At 41.9% G+C, this 18624-nt stretch overlaps 1 protein-coding gene across 1 annotated transcript in view; it reads left to right on the top strand.

Moving 5' to 3' along the window:
* The window catches only part of LOC111238106 (ubiquitin carboxyl-terminal hydrolase 43-like), a 61031-nt gene that overhangs the window by 34919 nt on the left and 7488 nt on the right, over positions 1–18624 (top strand). Inside the window, exons 7-11 of the mRNA XM_022767506.1 lie at positions 5623–5785; positions 7954–8065; positions 15281–15384; positions 17672–17749; positions 17866–17995. Coding sequence (XP_022623227.1) covers positions 5623–5785; positions 7954–8065; positions 15281–15384; positions 17672–17749; positions 17866–17995 — 587 coding nt within the window. The remainder of the gene's footprint in view (positions 1–5622; positions 5786–7953; positions 8066–15280; positions 15385–17671; positions 17750–17865; positions 17996–18624) is intronic.

An 18624-nucleotide genomic window follows, 5' to 3' on the forward strand; every position in this document is an offset into this window, starting at 1 on the left:
GGTACCGTTAATGTGGATGTACAAACAGATCTGTGAGAAAACAAACCAGTTTTATTAAGTTACTCTGCTTAACGAAACCCGCGGGGAACGCACCTTACTGCACGGGGGCCCTTGGAGAGCACGTTAAGAAGTATATATATCATCACACACAGCTCTGTGAATTACGTCCTCCCTGTGCAGATTTATGTCTTACGTCTTTCTTGTCATTTCATCTGTTCCTCAGATGCGAGCTCTGAAGTACCTCAGTGCGTAGTATCCCCTTGTTTCTCGCTTTGTGCCGTCAGCAAATAGGTTCTGCTCTGTTGTCCCGTCCCACAGGGCTGTGAGTCCCAGCATTGTGTTAACGCTGCCGTTCTGTCTGAAAAATGGGACTTTTAGTGCTTTAATTTATGTTGCTCAATGACCGCACAAAGCAGTGCTGCCCCCACCCTCGCCCCCTCCAAACAGTCTGGCTGGTCTGCGTGCTGGCTCAAACTAAATCCCCCTGTGTTCTCACCGGCTCTGACTTGCGGGGTTGATATAGAGTCTACATCACCGCTCAACACTTTCCTGTGCACAGCAGATTGTGCCGTCATTCGCGTTGCTATGTTTACACAGATGTTATCATCTTAAGAGGAACATTAACATCTTTAGGAAATGTGCTTGTTTGCTGTCAAACTTATTCACTTTGAGATTTAATACCTCTCCTCCCACCGCCACTATTTTTTATCCCTTCTGGGACTTTTTTGACATTAAAAAAAAAAAAAAAACTGAGTAAGCCTAAATGTCAGCATTAGCTCGTACTGTTGCTTAATGTAAAATAGTCTCTTACTTAGCTAATTAATGAATATTCCACCAGCTTCTCTTAAATTACTTAAATGCATAAATGACAAATTAAGATAATTTATTTTTATTTCACTCAATAAAAGGCAAGTGCAGCTGCAGCACATAAATATTTTCTGCCACTCTGTTTGTGATTAATGAAAGCTATAAGATCAAAATAGCATATGAGTAAGGAGGACCATTAAAGTCCTGTATTAATGTTTAAAATGCACATTTTTTTTTTACACTGTCTGACACCTTAAATTGTGATTATGCCCCCTCTGCAGTTATGTCTGGCCCTAATTAATTATTAATCAATTATCCGTAAATGCTTAAAGCTATAATATGTAACTTTTCCGCATTAAAATGTCTAAAAACAACTAAATAAACCTGTGTTAAAAATATTTTGAGTCAAGTCTTGTTAAGTCGCTCTGGATAAAAGCGTCTGGAAAATGAGTAAATGCAACGTAAAAACCAAGAGAAATCCATGATTTTAATCAAGGTAACAGTCTTTTCCATGTGTCGCCTGTCAATAGCGTCATATCCGCTTTGCACATGAGTTTTGGTCGTCTGCCAGAAGTGATCGAGGCTTACGATACGATGCACTTATATATATATACAACTGTATATTTCAACTGGATTAAGGATTTTAGTCATCGGTCGTCTGGGTCTGAAGTTATCGGAGAAACAAGTTTTTACAAACGTCAGCAGCAGCTCGGCTCTGAGATGCAGGACGGACTGATACTTAACGTGAAAGGGCTTTATTCTGTGTTTTTACTGACTTTAATCACCAGGGTCCGTTTGTTCTGGAGAAAACCTCCTAAAGATTAACACTGAAGGAATCCTAACCGGAAGACGCTGACTGCAGTGACAGCAATAGTGGTGAAGACATCAACTCCCATGATCCCACAGTACTTCACAACAACTTCACAAAAGAGACCCCTGGCAGCAGAATATTATATATTGAACGTTTAAATGAAAGTCTTAGGGATCAGATACGAGACAGGAAAACAAACTCTAACCGGGGGTCTCACTAAAGGTTAGTGTAGTAATTATGTTGTGAAGCGCAAGTTATCAATGTAGATTATGTCCTTAGGTGTTGAATGAAGACACATGGGTCTCTGTGAGCCAGGACATCTTGTGGGAAATTTAAAGCAGAAAAATCAGATTGTAACTCAGTTTTATCATGCTTCACTACGCGCATTTGTTTCCTTGTTACTCGTACCACACTTCATAGATTAAATTTCACCGGCATCCAATCAGTGAATTTCAAGGTAATAGTTAGCCACAGTCCTAACTTTGATTTAAAACCTCCTGAAGAGGAACGGCCGCTACACACAGCGTGAGGTTGCTGTTCAGTCAGTGTCTGCCATGAATAAAAAAAAATTACAGAGCGTTAGATTATGCCAAAAACAAACCCGTGGTGATGTGACCTTCCCAACTCCCAGCCTCGCTGCTCTAGTCTTCAAATTAATCTCTTACATCATCGTCTTAGCTCTGCATCTTTCACCTCTCCTCTATACTCTCATCATTTCATTCTTTTCCTGCCACTTCCGTCTTAAGAAATACTGCCTGGCCACTATTGCTCTGACCTTTGACCTTTGTACTTCCTGTTGGTTATAATTTCAAGAAATAGTTCAATATTTTGTGGAATATTTTTCCTGCCAAGTTAGGGGAGAATACCACGATACCACTCTCGTACATGTACAGTAAATATGAAGTTACAGCCAGTAGCCGGTTAGCTTAGCTTAGCATAAAGACTGGAAAGTATTCCTTTTTAAGAAACAGCAGCTTTATGTGATAAACTATCGTCTCTTCGCTTACGATGGAGCTGCACATACGTTTTAATCGTTACTTTGACACCATTCACGTCGTCTTAGTGAATTGAGGACAGTGGAAACATGATTAAGTGCCTCTGTTTGTGTTTGGATTGCAGCGTTTTCATGAGCTTACCATCTGGCAGTCAATATAATTGAGGTTTACATTAATAATTAATATTGTATAAAACCTCAAAGAGTTATCTGAGAGAGAAATCTTCTCTGTTTGGGATTTGATGGTGCACTGACAGAAATTAATAAGCATAAAATCACTGTATGGAGTACTGGTGCCAGTGATGAGATTTGGGCAATATGGGCTCACCTGCCAAAGAATATTTGGAAACAGATAATTGGCTTTCACAGTTAAAGATCCATTTCACATTCTTTTATTTCTGTTACAAACAGAAAACAGGATCTTCCTTCCTCTTCATTTAGAGCCCAGTTTTCTGTAAAGTGAGATCATCTTTCATAATGTACTTTGGAATTTGTTAATAAACGTATGGGCTGTTTACATGTGACAAACATGCAGGGACGTGACTTGAGGAGGTTTAATCTGTTGATGCTGCAGAATGTCGTATCGTGCTACTAGTGGTACTTCCCTTTCTGTTTCCATCTGTCAAGGATTAGTTGGTTGTTCAGTTGTCCATTTTGTTCCATACTGAAATATCTGGAAAAAAATTTGTGGAATGAAATGAGACCAACACTAATGTTAACTCTTGTCTCTATAAGATAATAAGATGAGCAGATTTCTGAAATGAAAATCAGGGACATTGCCAGTTCGGTGGTCAATATATCATTAAAATATCCAATGTTTTTACCTATGAAATAAAAAAAAGAAAAGGGGGATAGTCCTGGTGGTGTATTTTGACCATGGTAACTGTTGGTGAACTATGGTGAACGACAACTTATAAAACGACGACTCCCTACCTTTGAAGCTATCGCATCATGTTCATTTAGTTCGTAAGTGTCCACAGATCAAAAGAATCAAAAGTGTTTCTCATAAAGGTAATTCCAGGTTGTGAATATTACTGTGTGAAGTCCATTGCAGACAGTCAGGTAATGACTTCTTCTTCACTTCTTCCAATATAAAAACAAATCTTTCAAGTTCCGGCCCCCTGGTTCACAGCTAGCGGTAGTTTACTTTGGCACCATGTGTCACATTCTCAGTCCATAAATTCATTTCTTTAAACAAATTACTTATTATGTAATATTTAAAAATAAATATGCGTTTGGAAATCGAAATAAGCTTAAGTCAGATAACATGTGCATGTATGTGTCTAACCACCATTTTTGCTCAAAGACCTTGACTATGACTGAGCAGACAGCTAATGGGATTGGGGGGGGTGTACTGTAGCTGTGGGTAGAGTAGATCCCTTTAGAGGCAGAGGTGTTTAATTATGGGCTTTCACATAGTCTGGCTATGTTTAGTCTGGCTCATCCTGTGTGTGTGTTTGACAATGAAAGAAGCCTGAGAGTGCAGAGGAATGATGAGTTCACAGACTTCCTGTGGTTACTTAGAATTAGTTAGAGGCTTTTTGGCAACAAGAGATTATGATCAACAGGTATGTGGGCAAAACAGACTTTACTTTTGGTGTGTGTGTGTGTGTGTGTGTGTATGGTACACGTTTTCAAATGGGTGTAGTGTAAGTACCTTTTTCAGTACAGCTGTGGGAATTGTTCAGCACACAACTCATACTTCCACCATTATTCATCTTGTAAACAAGTAAAAAAAAAAAAAAAAGAAAGAAGAAAAGTGTAATCAGCGACAAGAGCCTTGAAAAATATGAGCAGCAACAGTGCATTTTATGACAGGTACCAATACAAAAACTTTGATTTAATGAGCGATGAGAGGTAGTTCTCCACCCCAGGCCTCCCTGTGTAAATCTTCGTGGGACAGGCCAGGAGGTGACATCTGCATTTTACCGCTGTTTCATGAACATGTTTCACTGAGAATTTAAAAGGCGAATTTTACCCCCATAAATCATCCCCGCAGCTGTCAGAGGTCGCCGCTCATGTAAATTACAGCGAGCGATTTAAGCAAGTTTTATCACTTGCTTGATTAGAACGACATTAATAAATGAAAAGCAGTGCACACTTGTCATTACTCTCATTCTCAGGGTCAAGACACTGCAATCAGAGGTTTTAATGTTAAAGCGTCGGTGGTGTATATGTAGACTTTGATTAGTTTTAAATAGGTCTTTCCCTTCATACAAGGCAAAGCTTAATGACCTCACACCCCAATTATTTCTGTTAGATGGAGGGGGGGGTGCTAACACAGTGGCTCACTGCTTTGCAAGGATCCTAGCAACAAGATGCTCAGCAGTGGCATTTGCTGTGTCACTGATGAATCATGTGTCGGGTGTAAACAACAGCGTTTAATGAAAAGTTTGGAGACAGCGCAGCCGCCGTGGTCAATCAATACGCTCTCGTCTGCGTCTGAGGGTCTAATTTACCCATGTGATTTATCACCATGAATTTCTGAGGATGCTGACCTGTGTGCTAAGCCCCAGCGGTTGTCAGCTGTGTGAGAGACGAGAAACGCATCACCGGCGACGTCACGTCACACTGGGATCTCATAATCTCGGCTTTTCGCGCCCAGTCAGTCAAACCCCTCGCCGCTGGTGGAGACGCGAGGGGGAGCGGAAGGCGAGTGATGCTCGGCACCCCACCAGGACAGGATGTGGAGCAGAAGCTGCATCAGATAATACCTCCTGCTGAGAGTGCAGGCAGCCATTGGTCCATCTGTTCTCCCCTCTGAATCACTGTTCCCCAAATAGAAAGCTGCTGTCTCGCCACTTTATACTTCTCAGTCCTCCTCCTCTCTCCTTGTTAGAGGTGTTAAGATGAATGATCACATTTTCAGTACTTGAATTCAGTTCTTTTTCCTTCTGAAGGAGAAGATGTGAAATGTCATGCTGTAAGCTATCAATGTTAAAGTAAGCTGTTCGCCTCTCATGTCTTCGCTCTCTCACCCCAACCCCCACCCCCCTTTGACTTTCTCCAGGGTACCATCACAGCCTGCCATCGTCTCCATACTCCACCGGTCCTGAGGGTCAGAGGTTACCTTCATCTGGGACGTTGTCGTCAGAGTTCCTCAACCAGGGCGTCCCGGTCAAGATTCTTCTGTTGGTGTGCAACGCTGCAGGAGCAGGGCAACAGGCTGTTAGGTAAATAACATCAACTGACCCTTCGAAGACCAACCATAACTACTGTTGGTCTGTCAAGCTTTGGGTTGAGTTTATCTTCTCTATTTGTAAGTTTTGCTGTTGCTGCATAGCCAGCGTTAGCTTTAACCGCTCTTTACTGACCCGCCTCGAGGAAACTTTGCAAGTGGAGTCCCGTATAATGCGGGATCGTCTCATATTTGAAAATAAAATGCTACAGGACACAATTTGTCCTGTATTTGCGTATATGTCGTATCAATTATAAACTGTCCTCAATAAGGAAATGTCAGTTATAGCCTACAAATGGACTGGAGAAGTCTTATCAATGAGCAGTAGACTGACGAGCTGGAATATATCCGCTTGTTTTGCTTGTCAAGCTCTCAAAACATCCATAGCTTATGTTAGAGTCAATAACATTTTAATTAGTTTATTCATGTGGGCTAACTAGCTCCACCCTCCAATACAATACTAATCATTTTTCATTGGTTTCACTAACAGCCTTTAATCAAATGTGAGTTCTACGTGCAGTGTTTCGGCTCACATGTTTTCTCTCCAGCCTTGCTCTGCTGAAGCACATCAAGGTCATTTTAGCTCCCTGTTGGAGAAAGGACTCACATCTCACTGTGAGATGAGTTTCATATCAAACGACTGAGGAATGTGACATCTGGCACGATATAAAGATCCATTAGACACACCCGTCTCCCTGACAGAGTCCAGAGAGATCAATATAGGTGAGCTCGCCAGCACAGCTGTGAGAAAGTCCAATCCCATCCGTGAGCGTCGGCGTCTCGGTTTCTCCTTCAAACGCCTCCCCGTCATTGATCAAACCACCAGCCTATCTCGCTCTCATCAGATGACAGCTGGAGGACTTGTCTGTGCCAAGAAAATGACATTGGAGTCACATACTTGTTTCTCGCTCTGGTTCTCTGTAGAACAGCATCAGGTACGTTTCTGAAACTCGGCACAGTGTGAAAGCTTTCAGTGTTGTTGGTTTGTAGTAGTCGACGGGAATTCAGAAAGTTTCACATTTTATGTGTGAAAGTAAAAATGTTTGCCGTTTTTTTTTTTTTTTTTTTTCGCATTACCTCTGTTGAAGGTCAACAATTTGATTTCGTTGACATTTAGCTTCTCACGTCGGTGAAGGCAGGGGAAAAATAAATAAAGATCATTGTGAACTCAGAAGTAGATGATACATTTCACTGCATGATACCGTGAAAAATGTCTTGAAAGAGGGAAATAAATCAGACAAGATGTCAGACTTCTAAATGTTTTCACTGCACTCTGTGTCGATCTTTAGGTCACATGAGTTAAAACACTTTTTTATGAGCTCGATGAGGAGATAGAGAGTCGTTAACGAGAGGCCTCTGGATTTAAACCGAGCCAGTTAACCTGCCACAAAAGAATGGAATTGTTTTGTCTCTTGCTCCATAGCAGTTTCCAATTAAATTAATTGTAATTTTAAGCCCCTTTCCTTTCCGTTTTTGTGGAGTGTATTTTTCTTTTCCCATGTCGTGGTCACGCTGCCGCCACAGAATGTTAATGGTTACCATCCTGAACAGTAATCCAACCTAATTTGTTTGGAGGATCTCCATGGTATCTGCTTACGATCTAATGGGAAAATTGTGTGACTGATGATCTGTTTGGTTTCAAGGTCTGCAGAAATCTAAAAAGGAAAAAGGAAAAAGAAGCATGAAATATAATTGAAAAAAAAAAGGTTATTTTTCATTCATTATCGTTATATTCCTGCCATTTAATATACAGTTTTTCATAATACCCCATGTCATCATTCACTGTGTATGAGCGTCTTTGTCTCCTCCTGCACACGTGTGCTCATATGGTCTCATACTAATAAATCCGAAGCATACAATGGAGGGCTGCCCTCAATTAAATGTGTATTATAATAAACGTGCTATGTGATCTATCATCTGAAATGAAGGTGGTCCCTGTCGTCATCAAGCTTTTTTTCCCACTCCTCCTTATCTCCGTCTCTCTCCTTCCACTGAAAGGCTGTAATGAGAATTCTGCTCTAATGCTGATAATGTTAATAAATAATTATTTACATTACAATAGAAGAAGGACGAGGAGAGATGTGGAGTGCTTGAGTTGAGTTGAGTTGCTGTGAGATGTGTTTCGAACCCTGTAACACTAATTTCCTCCGTCCCCCGTTTAAGGTTCGGGCCTCCATTTCTGATGAGGGAGGACCGGTCTATTTCCTGGGACCAGCTGCAGCAGAGCATCCTTAGCAAACTTTATTACCTGATGATCAATGGAGCTCAGGCACAGGTACCGGACAGCTACTTATAATAATGTGATAATTTATTGTTTCATGTGAGACAAATTCTGTTTTACCTCACTTCATGGGAATATCAAAACACAGCAAATGTTCGAACCCAGGTTCTCCAGTTGAAGCCTGCCAACTGGTAATGATCTCACATCCAGTAAAAGGACAAAAATGAATATGAGACAAAACTCAAAACTCAACTTGCTCTGCTAATTAAAGCAGGGGGATACAGACAGTCATACAGTAAATCTGCAGAAATACAGCATCAGCTAGAGTGGAGAGATTTATTATTTATTTGATTTTTATTCACCGCAACCACAACCAGAAAAGCCTGGACCAAAGTTGCACTATAGCCGTGTGCAGCAAGTCAATAGAAATTGCTGCATGATGCTTGTAAAACTCATATTTAATAGCTGTGTAGTGTGGGCGGGTGAGTTTTGAGCACCAGCTGGAGGCTGAGAGGGGACATGCTTCCCTCCTGCCACGCCGGCTGGTGCACCTGTTCCAAGACATGTTTATTGGCATGGGACGGAGCAAAGCATGCCCACACAAAGACACTGTGTGGTACAGGTGCGAGAGCTCGAAGCGTCAGCTGGAGGCAAAGAGGAACGCTTTGGGACGGGTTATGGTGTTCTACCGGCACAAGTAACGGTCAAAGAGAGACAGAGACACACATATGGTTGTTTGCTCTCCATTTGGACAACCCTGTATTTGTCCTGGGAACATTACTTTTTTACTCATCCCCCAGTACGGACGTATTACTGCCCTATCACATTTACTGATGCCGCCCCGGCCTCTGCTGCAGGAGTCCTCTGCCTTCATTAGTGCCAGTATTAAGAGTAAATACTGGACTTTGTCAGCAGGTCAGAGCTGTTTGCAGCGAACACAGTTCAGTCTTAGTTAGGGTGTTCTGTCTTGTGTCTGCACAGGATGGAAAAGTAATTGAAACTTTAAATGAAAAAACACAGGTGAATAACATTAGACACAAGAAATAAATTCATATTAAGTGCTCGAATTGCGATGTGTGAAATTTCAACAAGGCCTTTTGTATGCATGGGGAGGGCCAACACACAACCAGCTTTTTAAAGGAAATGGATGGAACTAATAGAAAACATTACAACAGTTGAACCTGGAGAGAATAACTACAAATAATGCAACTGAATTATTTAATGAGGTTGCAGGAAAAAATAATGCTTGATGATGTTTATTTGAATGCAAAGCTGAATGTGTAATTTATTGAATGCAAATTAACACTGTGCAGGGATTAGGGGATATACTTTTTATTCCTAATAATCATGAGTCTAAAATTACTTTACATTGAGAAAGTCACTGAACTGCAGCAATGGAAAGTGCTAATGCAAAATCGTACTTTGTGTTTTACTCTGGGTTAGCTTTAGCTGGCTACCATGCTAATCTTGCTTTTTGCTTGATTTAAAGCTGTGGTTCAACAGTTTAGGAAAAGTGCTCTCATAACTCTACAGTTAACGTGAAGCTACAGCTATATGAGACCATTAGCTTAGCTTCACACAGACTGGAAACGGGCTAACGGCTAGCTTGGCCTGGCATTGGCCAAAGATTGTTGCCAGGAAACCAGCGGAGACTTGAGTAAGTTACTGCTTCCAGCTAATAAAAAGTCTGCCACATAAACCTCTGTAAAACTGCAAATTATTATTTTAACACTTGAATTTTTGTACAAATTAAACAAAGTGTTCTCATCCAACTCTCTGCCAGAAACCAAATAAACATATGTCCCGAAATATTTAACTTTTAATTTAAGAGGTACTGTGTATAGTTTCAATTTTGATCGCTCGGGAAACACACAAAATGCTGATTTCCCATAATTTATCAGATCATTCCAATAAACCTTTAATTACCTGATTTTTTTACGCCCAAAATGTACATTATATATATTTGCATATATATGTCTGTGACAGGCAGTAGGACAGTGTGTGCTAATGAGACTAAATGAGTCAGAAGCCAAGTCGTTGTCAGTCGTCCATGCACGGCTAAAAAGAAAGCACAGTAGGCTCGTTTACTTTTCCGCTGATGGTGTGACTACGGTACAACGTAAGGGACGCAATGACAGAAATGCCAACGGCGTATTTTCCTTCGATGCACCCCCTGCTGTATGTCACTGTCGACTCAATTATTTACTTCACTGAAGCCAAAGGGTCCGTTTTCTTGCTTTGCTCACTTGCTTGTAAAGTACAAATGCCCGTGTTTCAGGATCTGATTGTGTGCAGTAGCATGCTGTTAATCATCTAGTCAAACGGATTTCCGATCAATGTCACAGCTGCAATTAAGAGCCATATGGAGCCTGGACTGTTCTGGGAGAAAAGTGTTGACCGACTCGGTGCATGTTACTCAGTGCTCTTTGAGAAGTGCCAGGAGAGAGCGAGAGGAGAAGAGTCAGGTGCAGCATTTTCAGTAACTCCGTTGGAGATCGGTAGTCTCCTTTTGTGCCTCATGCTGTCAGCCGTTTAATTAAAACCAGGCTCGTACAGTATAATCAGTTTGCTGGAGCCTACCTCTGCCAAGAAAGGAGCAATGCTCAGAGCAGATGTTTGCTCTAAATCTTTCATCTCAGCAGAAACTGTAGTTTTCTTGCATCAATGAATTACACTCACAAGTGGATTTCTCCGCTTCTGTCTAATTTTAGCTTCAGCAAAGATGCAATTGAGAGAAACAAAAACACGGCCTCTCTGACAGCCATTCTTCCTGCTGCTGACACCAATTGACGACTTGATTTTAACAGTGGCTGGCTTGATGCTCGCTGAAGCAGACCTAGCTGTATGATATCCTGCAGCGCACTCATCATCTGCAGAACTAGAATTAACAGACGACCACTGTCACACACATACTACATTTTTGATCCGGGGACCCTGAGCTGTTGGGATTTTGGTGTGATAACTAACACACAGTGCGTGTATTGGCCCTGAACGTTGCTTACACAGACAAATGTTAATCCGCTGTACACACACAATGCTAAAACTCACAGCATAATGAAACACTGTGCTCTTTTACATTGGGTGGTAATTGGAGATCGTTTGCCTTGTCAGGCACAAACAATGCCGCAAAACATTCCCCTCACTGAGCACAAAAAAGTGATTAACCTTGGTCGAAAGCAAGACCAAGGATTTTCCCATGAGGGAGCATAAAAAACTTTCTCGTCTCCACCAGTGTCTGTGGAGCCCTCGTGCTCATGCACTCCTCCGGCAGGATGCTGCGATGAATTTTCACAGGTTTTCTCTTCCTCCTCTCAGAAACTCGCGCTGACGGGGGGGGCGGGTGACACCGCTCGGAGCCTGACCAGATCTCAGATGCTCGTTTGTTCATTTTTTTTCCCTCTCACTCACACTTACTGTCTTTTCACACACACACACAATGTGTTTACACCGCCCTGTTTCTCTCACATATTCCTCTTCGTCTGTCCATCTTGCCACCGCGGAGGAAAACAAACATGGTCTCTTTGCTGATGTGCTGTTCAAAAAGTGACACATGATTTTATGATTCAAGCTTTGGAAAGTTCATCATGTAAAAAGAAAAAGGTCTTAAGTAAGTCGACACACAGATGTCATGTCCTACAGCTGCATGTCCCGGCCAAAAACACAGCATCCTCCACAGGTTATAATACATGGAAATAAACGGCATTGTTCTTGTATCGCTAGTTAGCTAGTTGCTTGATGTAAGACGAGTTTTTTTTAACATATCTGTGTTTACTGGCGTTACAAGAGAAAAGGCTTTTAGGACGAGGACTAACCGATGTGTTTGCTGTTCCATCTTACATAACAAGTTTGACTGGGTTGCTGAGACAGAGCTGCTAACGTTAGCTAGCTTAAACCATCAGCAAGTAACGATTAACGCCGTAGGTAGTGACCTCGTTTCCATCTTAAGTTTTAGCAGACACAAACACATCCTTTACTTCGTTCCTTCCACTTTATTTCTTGTGTTTTGTGGCTTCGGAGATGGTAAAAACAAAAAGAAACCACCATCCAAGAGTCGTTCCTACCACAGCCCCCAGACACACCGCTTCAGCATGTGGAGAAGTTCAGAGCTCGGCAGGCCTGTCATGTAATATCTAATCCACAGACCTGGTGAATCCCCTTGTTGAAGTAGCTTTGCTAACACCTTTGGAATGTGTGGAAATGTATATCATATCATTTTTCAAACAATGTTTGTTGGAAAAGAAAAAACCCTATTCCTGAGAAGTTGGAATTAGCAGGACTCCTCCCTGGGTGGTCTTCACATGTGCATACAAGCCTTGTACTGGGACTCCCATTGAGCCCAAACACGTCTGTAATGAAAAGAAAACTTATTTTTGGGTTTAAACTTGTCATCTTGCATTCCATTTTATACCGCAGATTGAAAATGAACACACAGAAAACGTTGATGGGTTGTCTGGAAAAGCAAAAACCGCCTGAGCACCACAGGGGGGTTTGATGGCCGCAGTGTCCGTAAACACAAGATGCTGAAAGATGAAGAGAAGATAATACAGTCTTAATTACACGACTCTGTGCGTGTACTCAGAATGAGACCGTCAAGTGGTTCCTGTTTTCAGTACTAACTGCTGCAGCATTTCAGCAGCTGACCGGCCCGATGCTTTTAATAACACGGCATATTGCATATGTGTGGCAGTGATTCGGAGGTGTTGTGTAACTGCCCCGAGAAGGGTTATGCATTCCTGCGGGTTCATGTGTTCATCATATGAATGTTTTCCAGGAATCTGCTGTCTGCTTTGCTGTGCTCCTCGTCGTCAGAGCTCTCCTCAACAAAACCCAGAGTGGGTGTTTGTGTTTGGGCTCAGCAGCTACACACTCAGATTTCACTGGAACAAGAGGAAATCAGTTTCATTTTTGCAAAGCGCTCCTTCATTCCTAGAGCGCCTCCAATCTAAGCAGATCTGGGAGTAATATGAACGTGTTTCAAACGAGGAGAAAAAGATAATATTACCTCAGGTTTTTTTCTTTCGTATTTCTTCTCAACTCGGGCTTTCAATCCAGCGGAGAGTGATACGAGAGAGCGGTCCGATTATCTATGGGTTTATTAATGTTTTTGTTTCTGTAAGATGGTACGTTAACACAGGTGCTACATGTTGATTCAAACTGCTGTGAGCTTAAAAACGCAGGTGCAGGCCTCAGCCTATTTTTCATGGTGGGCCACTTCAAACACAGCAAAATTATCCATGTTAGATAAAAACCCCTCAGTGCGTCTGTCAAACCTCACTCACATGCAGGGCAGCGTTTTTATGCCTCGGCGCCGGCGACAGTCACGGCCAGAGGCGATACGTCTTCAGGTTCTCCGTCCGTCCCATTATCGTGACTGCGATATCTCAGTAACGCCCGAGGGAGTTTCTTCAAATTCTGCACAAACATTCACTTGGATTCAAGTAGATTTTGGTGGTTAAAGGTCAAAGGTCAAGGTCACTGTGACCTCACAACATATGTTACAAAACAACTGTGGTAATTATTAATTAATGCACAGTTGGCGCGCTGGACACTGACACACTGAGCACATCAATTTAAACTTTCTCTCTCTCTCTCTGTCGATAAATCCCTCTGCAGGTGAGGCAGGTGAGCGCCCGTGTTTAAAGGGGCTGTGATTTGCCGTGACTGTCACAACCTCTTAACACGCCGGCCCGTAATGTATGATAATCTATTCTTTCTGATCCCACCCTGTTTCCAGACAGGCCCGGCTGCAGAAATACCAAAGTGCACTTGGCACGCCCCCATCGCACTGGGCATGGCGTCCTGCACCACGTCACTCGGTTCATGAAAATAGACCCATAAGTGTTAATGACGGTTCGCTGGATGAGAAAAAACTTCCCCACTTCATCTGATGCTGCTCATTAAACGTTTGCAATAATTGTTGAAATGTTTGTTTTGTGCTTTGATCATAAGATGAGGCCTGAAGGTGCTGTCAGGGTGTCGTACCTGTTGAGATCGAGCATGATGCTGAAATAATGGCCGTTTCTAGCCTGTAAAAATGCTTGTAAATGTCTGTGCTAAACACCTTCATTTGCTGACTGGAGCATTGCACATCCTCTGCTTTAATCAAAATAAAAAAGGAGAGACATCAGTAATTTAAACAAACCATATAAAATGTCTTTTGCACACATATTGGATTCATTCATTTTTATGGCCTGAAGTCTCCGAACTGAGCGGCAGTATCTCATCACAGTAAAAGTCATGAGAAATATTGCTGCGGCTGCAAAACTGTGAGCTATGTGTTCTCATTTTTCCATTATGAAAGTATCTCACAGCAGTTACACCAAAACCATGACGGATGAATAACACATAACTACAAGCAGTGACATTTCTCATAATTTGTTGTGGTGAATCAGTGTGTGTGGTGTGTGGCAGCGCTCATTTTCAGACCTTAACAAGCCGTGTCAGTGGCTCTGTGAGGCCAGGCCGCACTGAGGCACAGCAATGCTCTGAGCTAAATGCTAACACCCCTAACATGCTGATGTTAAGCGAGTATAATGTTTACAGTGTTCACCATTTGAGTTTAGCAAGTTGACATTTGCTCATTAGCAGTAAACACAGCTGAGGTGACGGGAGTGTCATCGGCTCTGCAGGTATTTGGCTGTAAACAAAAGTATTGGACACAAGAAAAATTTGAACTGATGATGGCGATAGATGAAAAGTAATAAGATCACCAAGGTTTTTTACAGTTCACCCTGGGGGGGGGGGGGGGGGGGGCGTGAACGTCTGAATTACTTTTCATGGCAATCAACCCAACGTCAGCAGGACTCATTCATCCTCTGGGAACCATGAATGTCTGTGAGATATTTCATGGCAATCCATCCAGCGGTCGTTGAGATATTTCAGTCTGGGTAAAAAAAAGCGGTGGACAGACTGATGCTGACTAATGATGCAAACTGAAACGTGGGATAAAAAAAATGATTTAATATGTTTTAATTTCATTTTTTTAATTTCAGTTTTCAGTGGGAACCGATTTGTCGGCCCAATAAAACTGCAGATCTGTGGGGCATGACAAGCACCGGTGCCTTCTTGGGTTGTTGCGCAAGCATCTTTAGGGACTGGTTCGCCAGACTAATGTTGTTTAGTTAGAAGTACAACTGTAATCAATTGGATCAAGGTAATATACAAAGCGTTGACAATGTTTAAAACAAAAGAACAAGTGCTGCAATAAAGCATTAAGATGCCGCTGCTGTCCGAGGCTTTACAGTGTCTTCGCTGTGCTCCTCTTTTCAGAACACCAGAGTGCTGTTCAACGTCCGTGTGGTGGGAGGATCGGCCTTTTACAGCTACCTGTCACCTCAGGACGGGCGGCCGCTCTACCACCCAGCTGTCGACAGGTGAGGCTGGCGAAAATACACAAACACGTCACGTTAATCCCGGTAGAGGACACACACACTCAGCTGAGCAGCATGAGCCGTCTCTAAACACATCCAGACACCTCTTGTAACATGCTGCTGCTCTGGATGTGTAAACTGATTTTTACACACACATATGACTGGCATTTTGAAATTTTACTGGCTTTGTTCTGCGCAAGTTTCTCGGGGGGTGTTGATCGTGGTCCCTGCTTGAATCCTTTGATGCAGCTTTGGGAAGCACCCCGAGTATCAGATCCAAATAAGCGCCAATAAAAGGCCGTGCATCTCTCTTGCAAGCGTGCCTGGCAGTACACATACAGTACATACTACTTCAGTGTTTGTATTGGCAAGAAGAACATTTCTGCAGATGTGAACACAGTAAGCATTCAACTCCAGCGACCGTTATCGCTTTGGCTGACGGCCTGTCTGGACACTACCTTCTCCTATTATTGGACCAGAGATTATTAGATTATTCTAAATACGTTCTTTTGTTGTGGGATTACTGGTATCATGCTCAAACATTTCAATACTGAAATGACCCAATGTTCCCACAAGCTCATTCAAATTTGATCTAACGTAATCAATTTTAATGCAATTTAAATCTGCTCTAATCTAATGTAATCAAGCGTTTCTCGAGAACCACAGGCAGGCAGCCAGTTCCTGAAGACGTTATGACGTAAAAACACACGAGTGTAACTGTTAAAGTTGTGAAAGTCCAGCATTTGTTTTTGATTGACACCGTCTGTGCAGATGTTTGATTTCTCATCTCATCTTTTCGTTATACATCACAGCAGCTGTGAAGGTTGTGTGATGTATTTTACAGCAGCAGACTGAAACGTGCAGACGTTTTTTATCCCTTTTCATGATTGCATGTCTGATGCCTTCCACTTGCAGAAGTGAATTGCCGTTTCAAACAGGCATTTTGGCAAAGTCTTGAAAGGACTTGCATTTGTGTAGTCGCTAAGAACAGTTCACTCATTCGTTGAACGGTGCTGATGGGGCCAAATGTCTTTGAAATCTTTTGAAATGCAAATGTGCAGCACACTGTATCCTAGAAACTAATGTAATGATAGTGTTTGAACTCTAATGATTCGGAAATATGTTCTGTCCCCAAGTCAACCCACATCAAACAGTAGAAGAATGTACCAGCACAAGTGTTTTAGTGTACTTTGTTCACTCCTGTCAGCCTCTGTAAACTCTCTGAGTCTATGTCAAATGGCAGATACATTTTCTTATACAGGATATGTGACTGTTAGGTTACTTTATTTGTACCTGTAGGTAAATTTGGTTTGCAGTAAAAAAGCGTACAGACAACACCATGTGCACAAATATCTCTACAGCTATTAGATGGATTGCATTGAAATTTTGCACAGATATTGATGATCTCCACTTACTTTGACTTGATTTGTGGTTTTTAGTGAAATGTTTCAACGAGGATGCAAATGTCCGTACGGTAACATGCTAAGCTAATGCCGGCGAACATGGTAAACCTGCTTAGAATCAGCATATTAGCATTGTCACCGTGAGCATGTTAGCATGCTGACACCAAAGCACTAATGTGTAGTACAGCCTTGGCTAGCCGCTAGCACGGACATAGACTTTTATTCAAAGTGAACAGTGTCATAGTGAAAACAGACATAAATAGACGCCCTTTAGTAGATTCCCGCTCTTTCACTTTGCATCAACAGTTGTCTTTGCTTCTTGCAAATTAAGTTTAGCTTTGCTTGTTCAGTGCCAGATAGCACCCGACAATCCCCCACGTTTCACGCTTAATGAGCATCAACGGCTTTTTTCTCGAAACTGGAAATAGTAGTTCGACGAAATAATCTCACAATTAGATCTCATGAAGATCATGAGATGTGGTTGAGAATTCCAGAAAAAAGCTTTTAAGTGGACTTTGATTTAAGATTATTTTGTCAGTTCGCTGTTGATGTTTTAAAGCTTCTCTGTGATCTGTGTTAAGTTTTGGTTCCTATAACAATGTTTACCTTTATATTGTAGCTTATAATACATTTGTCTGCCCATAAAAATCCCCAATACAATCCCACATAGTCTCTTTTTCCTACAAGCAACGTCATTTCTCATTTCTCTGTCTGTGCACCACACGTCAAGGGTTCATGCAATGTGGTAATGCTGACACCTAGTGGTTGAAATGCATCAACACAAGTACGTTGCAGATGATTGAGAAAGAGTTGCTGGTGCAGAACGTTTCCTGTAAATGTCTCTCAACTTGAAAATGCAGCAAATTTTTTGTCCTTGTGTCTTTCAGAGCTCTGAAGCTCTGCGGCTCAGGAGGACCTCCGCACGTCAAGCTCATCATCGAGTGGGAGCACAGAATCAAAGACTGGTCAGTGAGTTTTTATATATATATATATATATATATATATATGTTACTGCAGCGTTCATGCTCTGTTAACCTGACAAAAGAATCTACTGTCTGCATGTCTTTGTCCCGGGCCGCAGCCTGTTTGGTAACATTCAGGAGGAGGTGGTGAAAGACGCGGAGAGTGTGAGGAATCAGCAGCAGCAGCACGTCCAACAGTACAGCTGCACCTTGGATGAGTGCTTCCAGCTCTACACCAAAGAGGAACAGGTAGTCCGTCTGTTATTATAGACACCTGCTACCTGCGACAGCCGTTAACAGCCATGCGCCGTGACACTGAGCCTCCTGAATCCCCTCCTTAATCTCCTCCTGTAAGATGCTGTGGGTATAAAAGTCTTATCTCAACCATAGATTTTCTGTGACGTTAATCCTGTTCTTAATGTTTCTTCAGAGTGTTAAATTGGTAACGGCAGCAGCGACGTGACTCATTTTATGATAGTGACAACAGTTAAGCCTTTCTGCAGCAGGTGTAATTAGTGATAGAAAGGTTGTTTTGAACAGACAGATGTCAGAACAGGAACGGTGTTAGATAGTTGTAAATGTATGGATTCAGTAAACACGATGGCTGCCGAAGAAAAAAAAGAAACACATAGTATATAATCATGAAATATATAAGAGCTTTAGTTTGGACATGTTAGCAACAGACATTAGTTTCTCAAATGTTTCATTTAATTCTTCATTTAATTTATAACATAGTTTTGCAGTTTGTTAATATTGATATATTATATTTACTACTTTCCATCAAATAAAAAATAGCACAGGTGAAAGATGAATGTATATACAGTGTGTGTACAATGTTAGTTCAAACAGTCGAACACAAACAAACGCACTGACATCCA

This window comes from Seriola dumerili, unplaced genomic scaffold (genome assembly GCF_002260705.1).
Source record: "Seriola dumerili isolate Sdu_G_001 unplaced genomic scaffold, Sdu_1.0 BDQW01001191.1, whole genome shotgun sequence".
Lineage (NCBI taxonomy): Eukaryota > Metazoa > Chordata > Actinopteri > Carangiformes > Carangidae > Seriola > Seriola dumerili.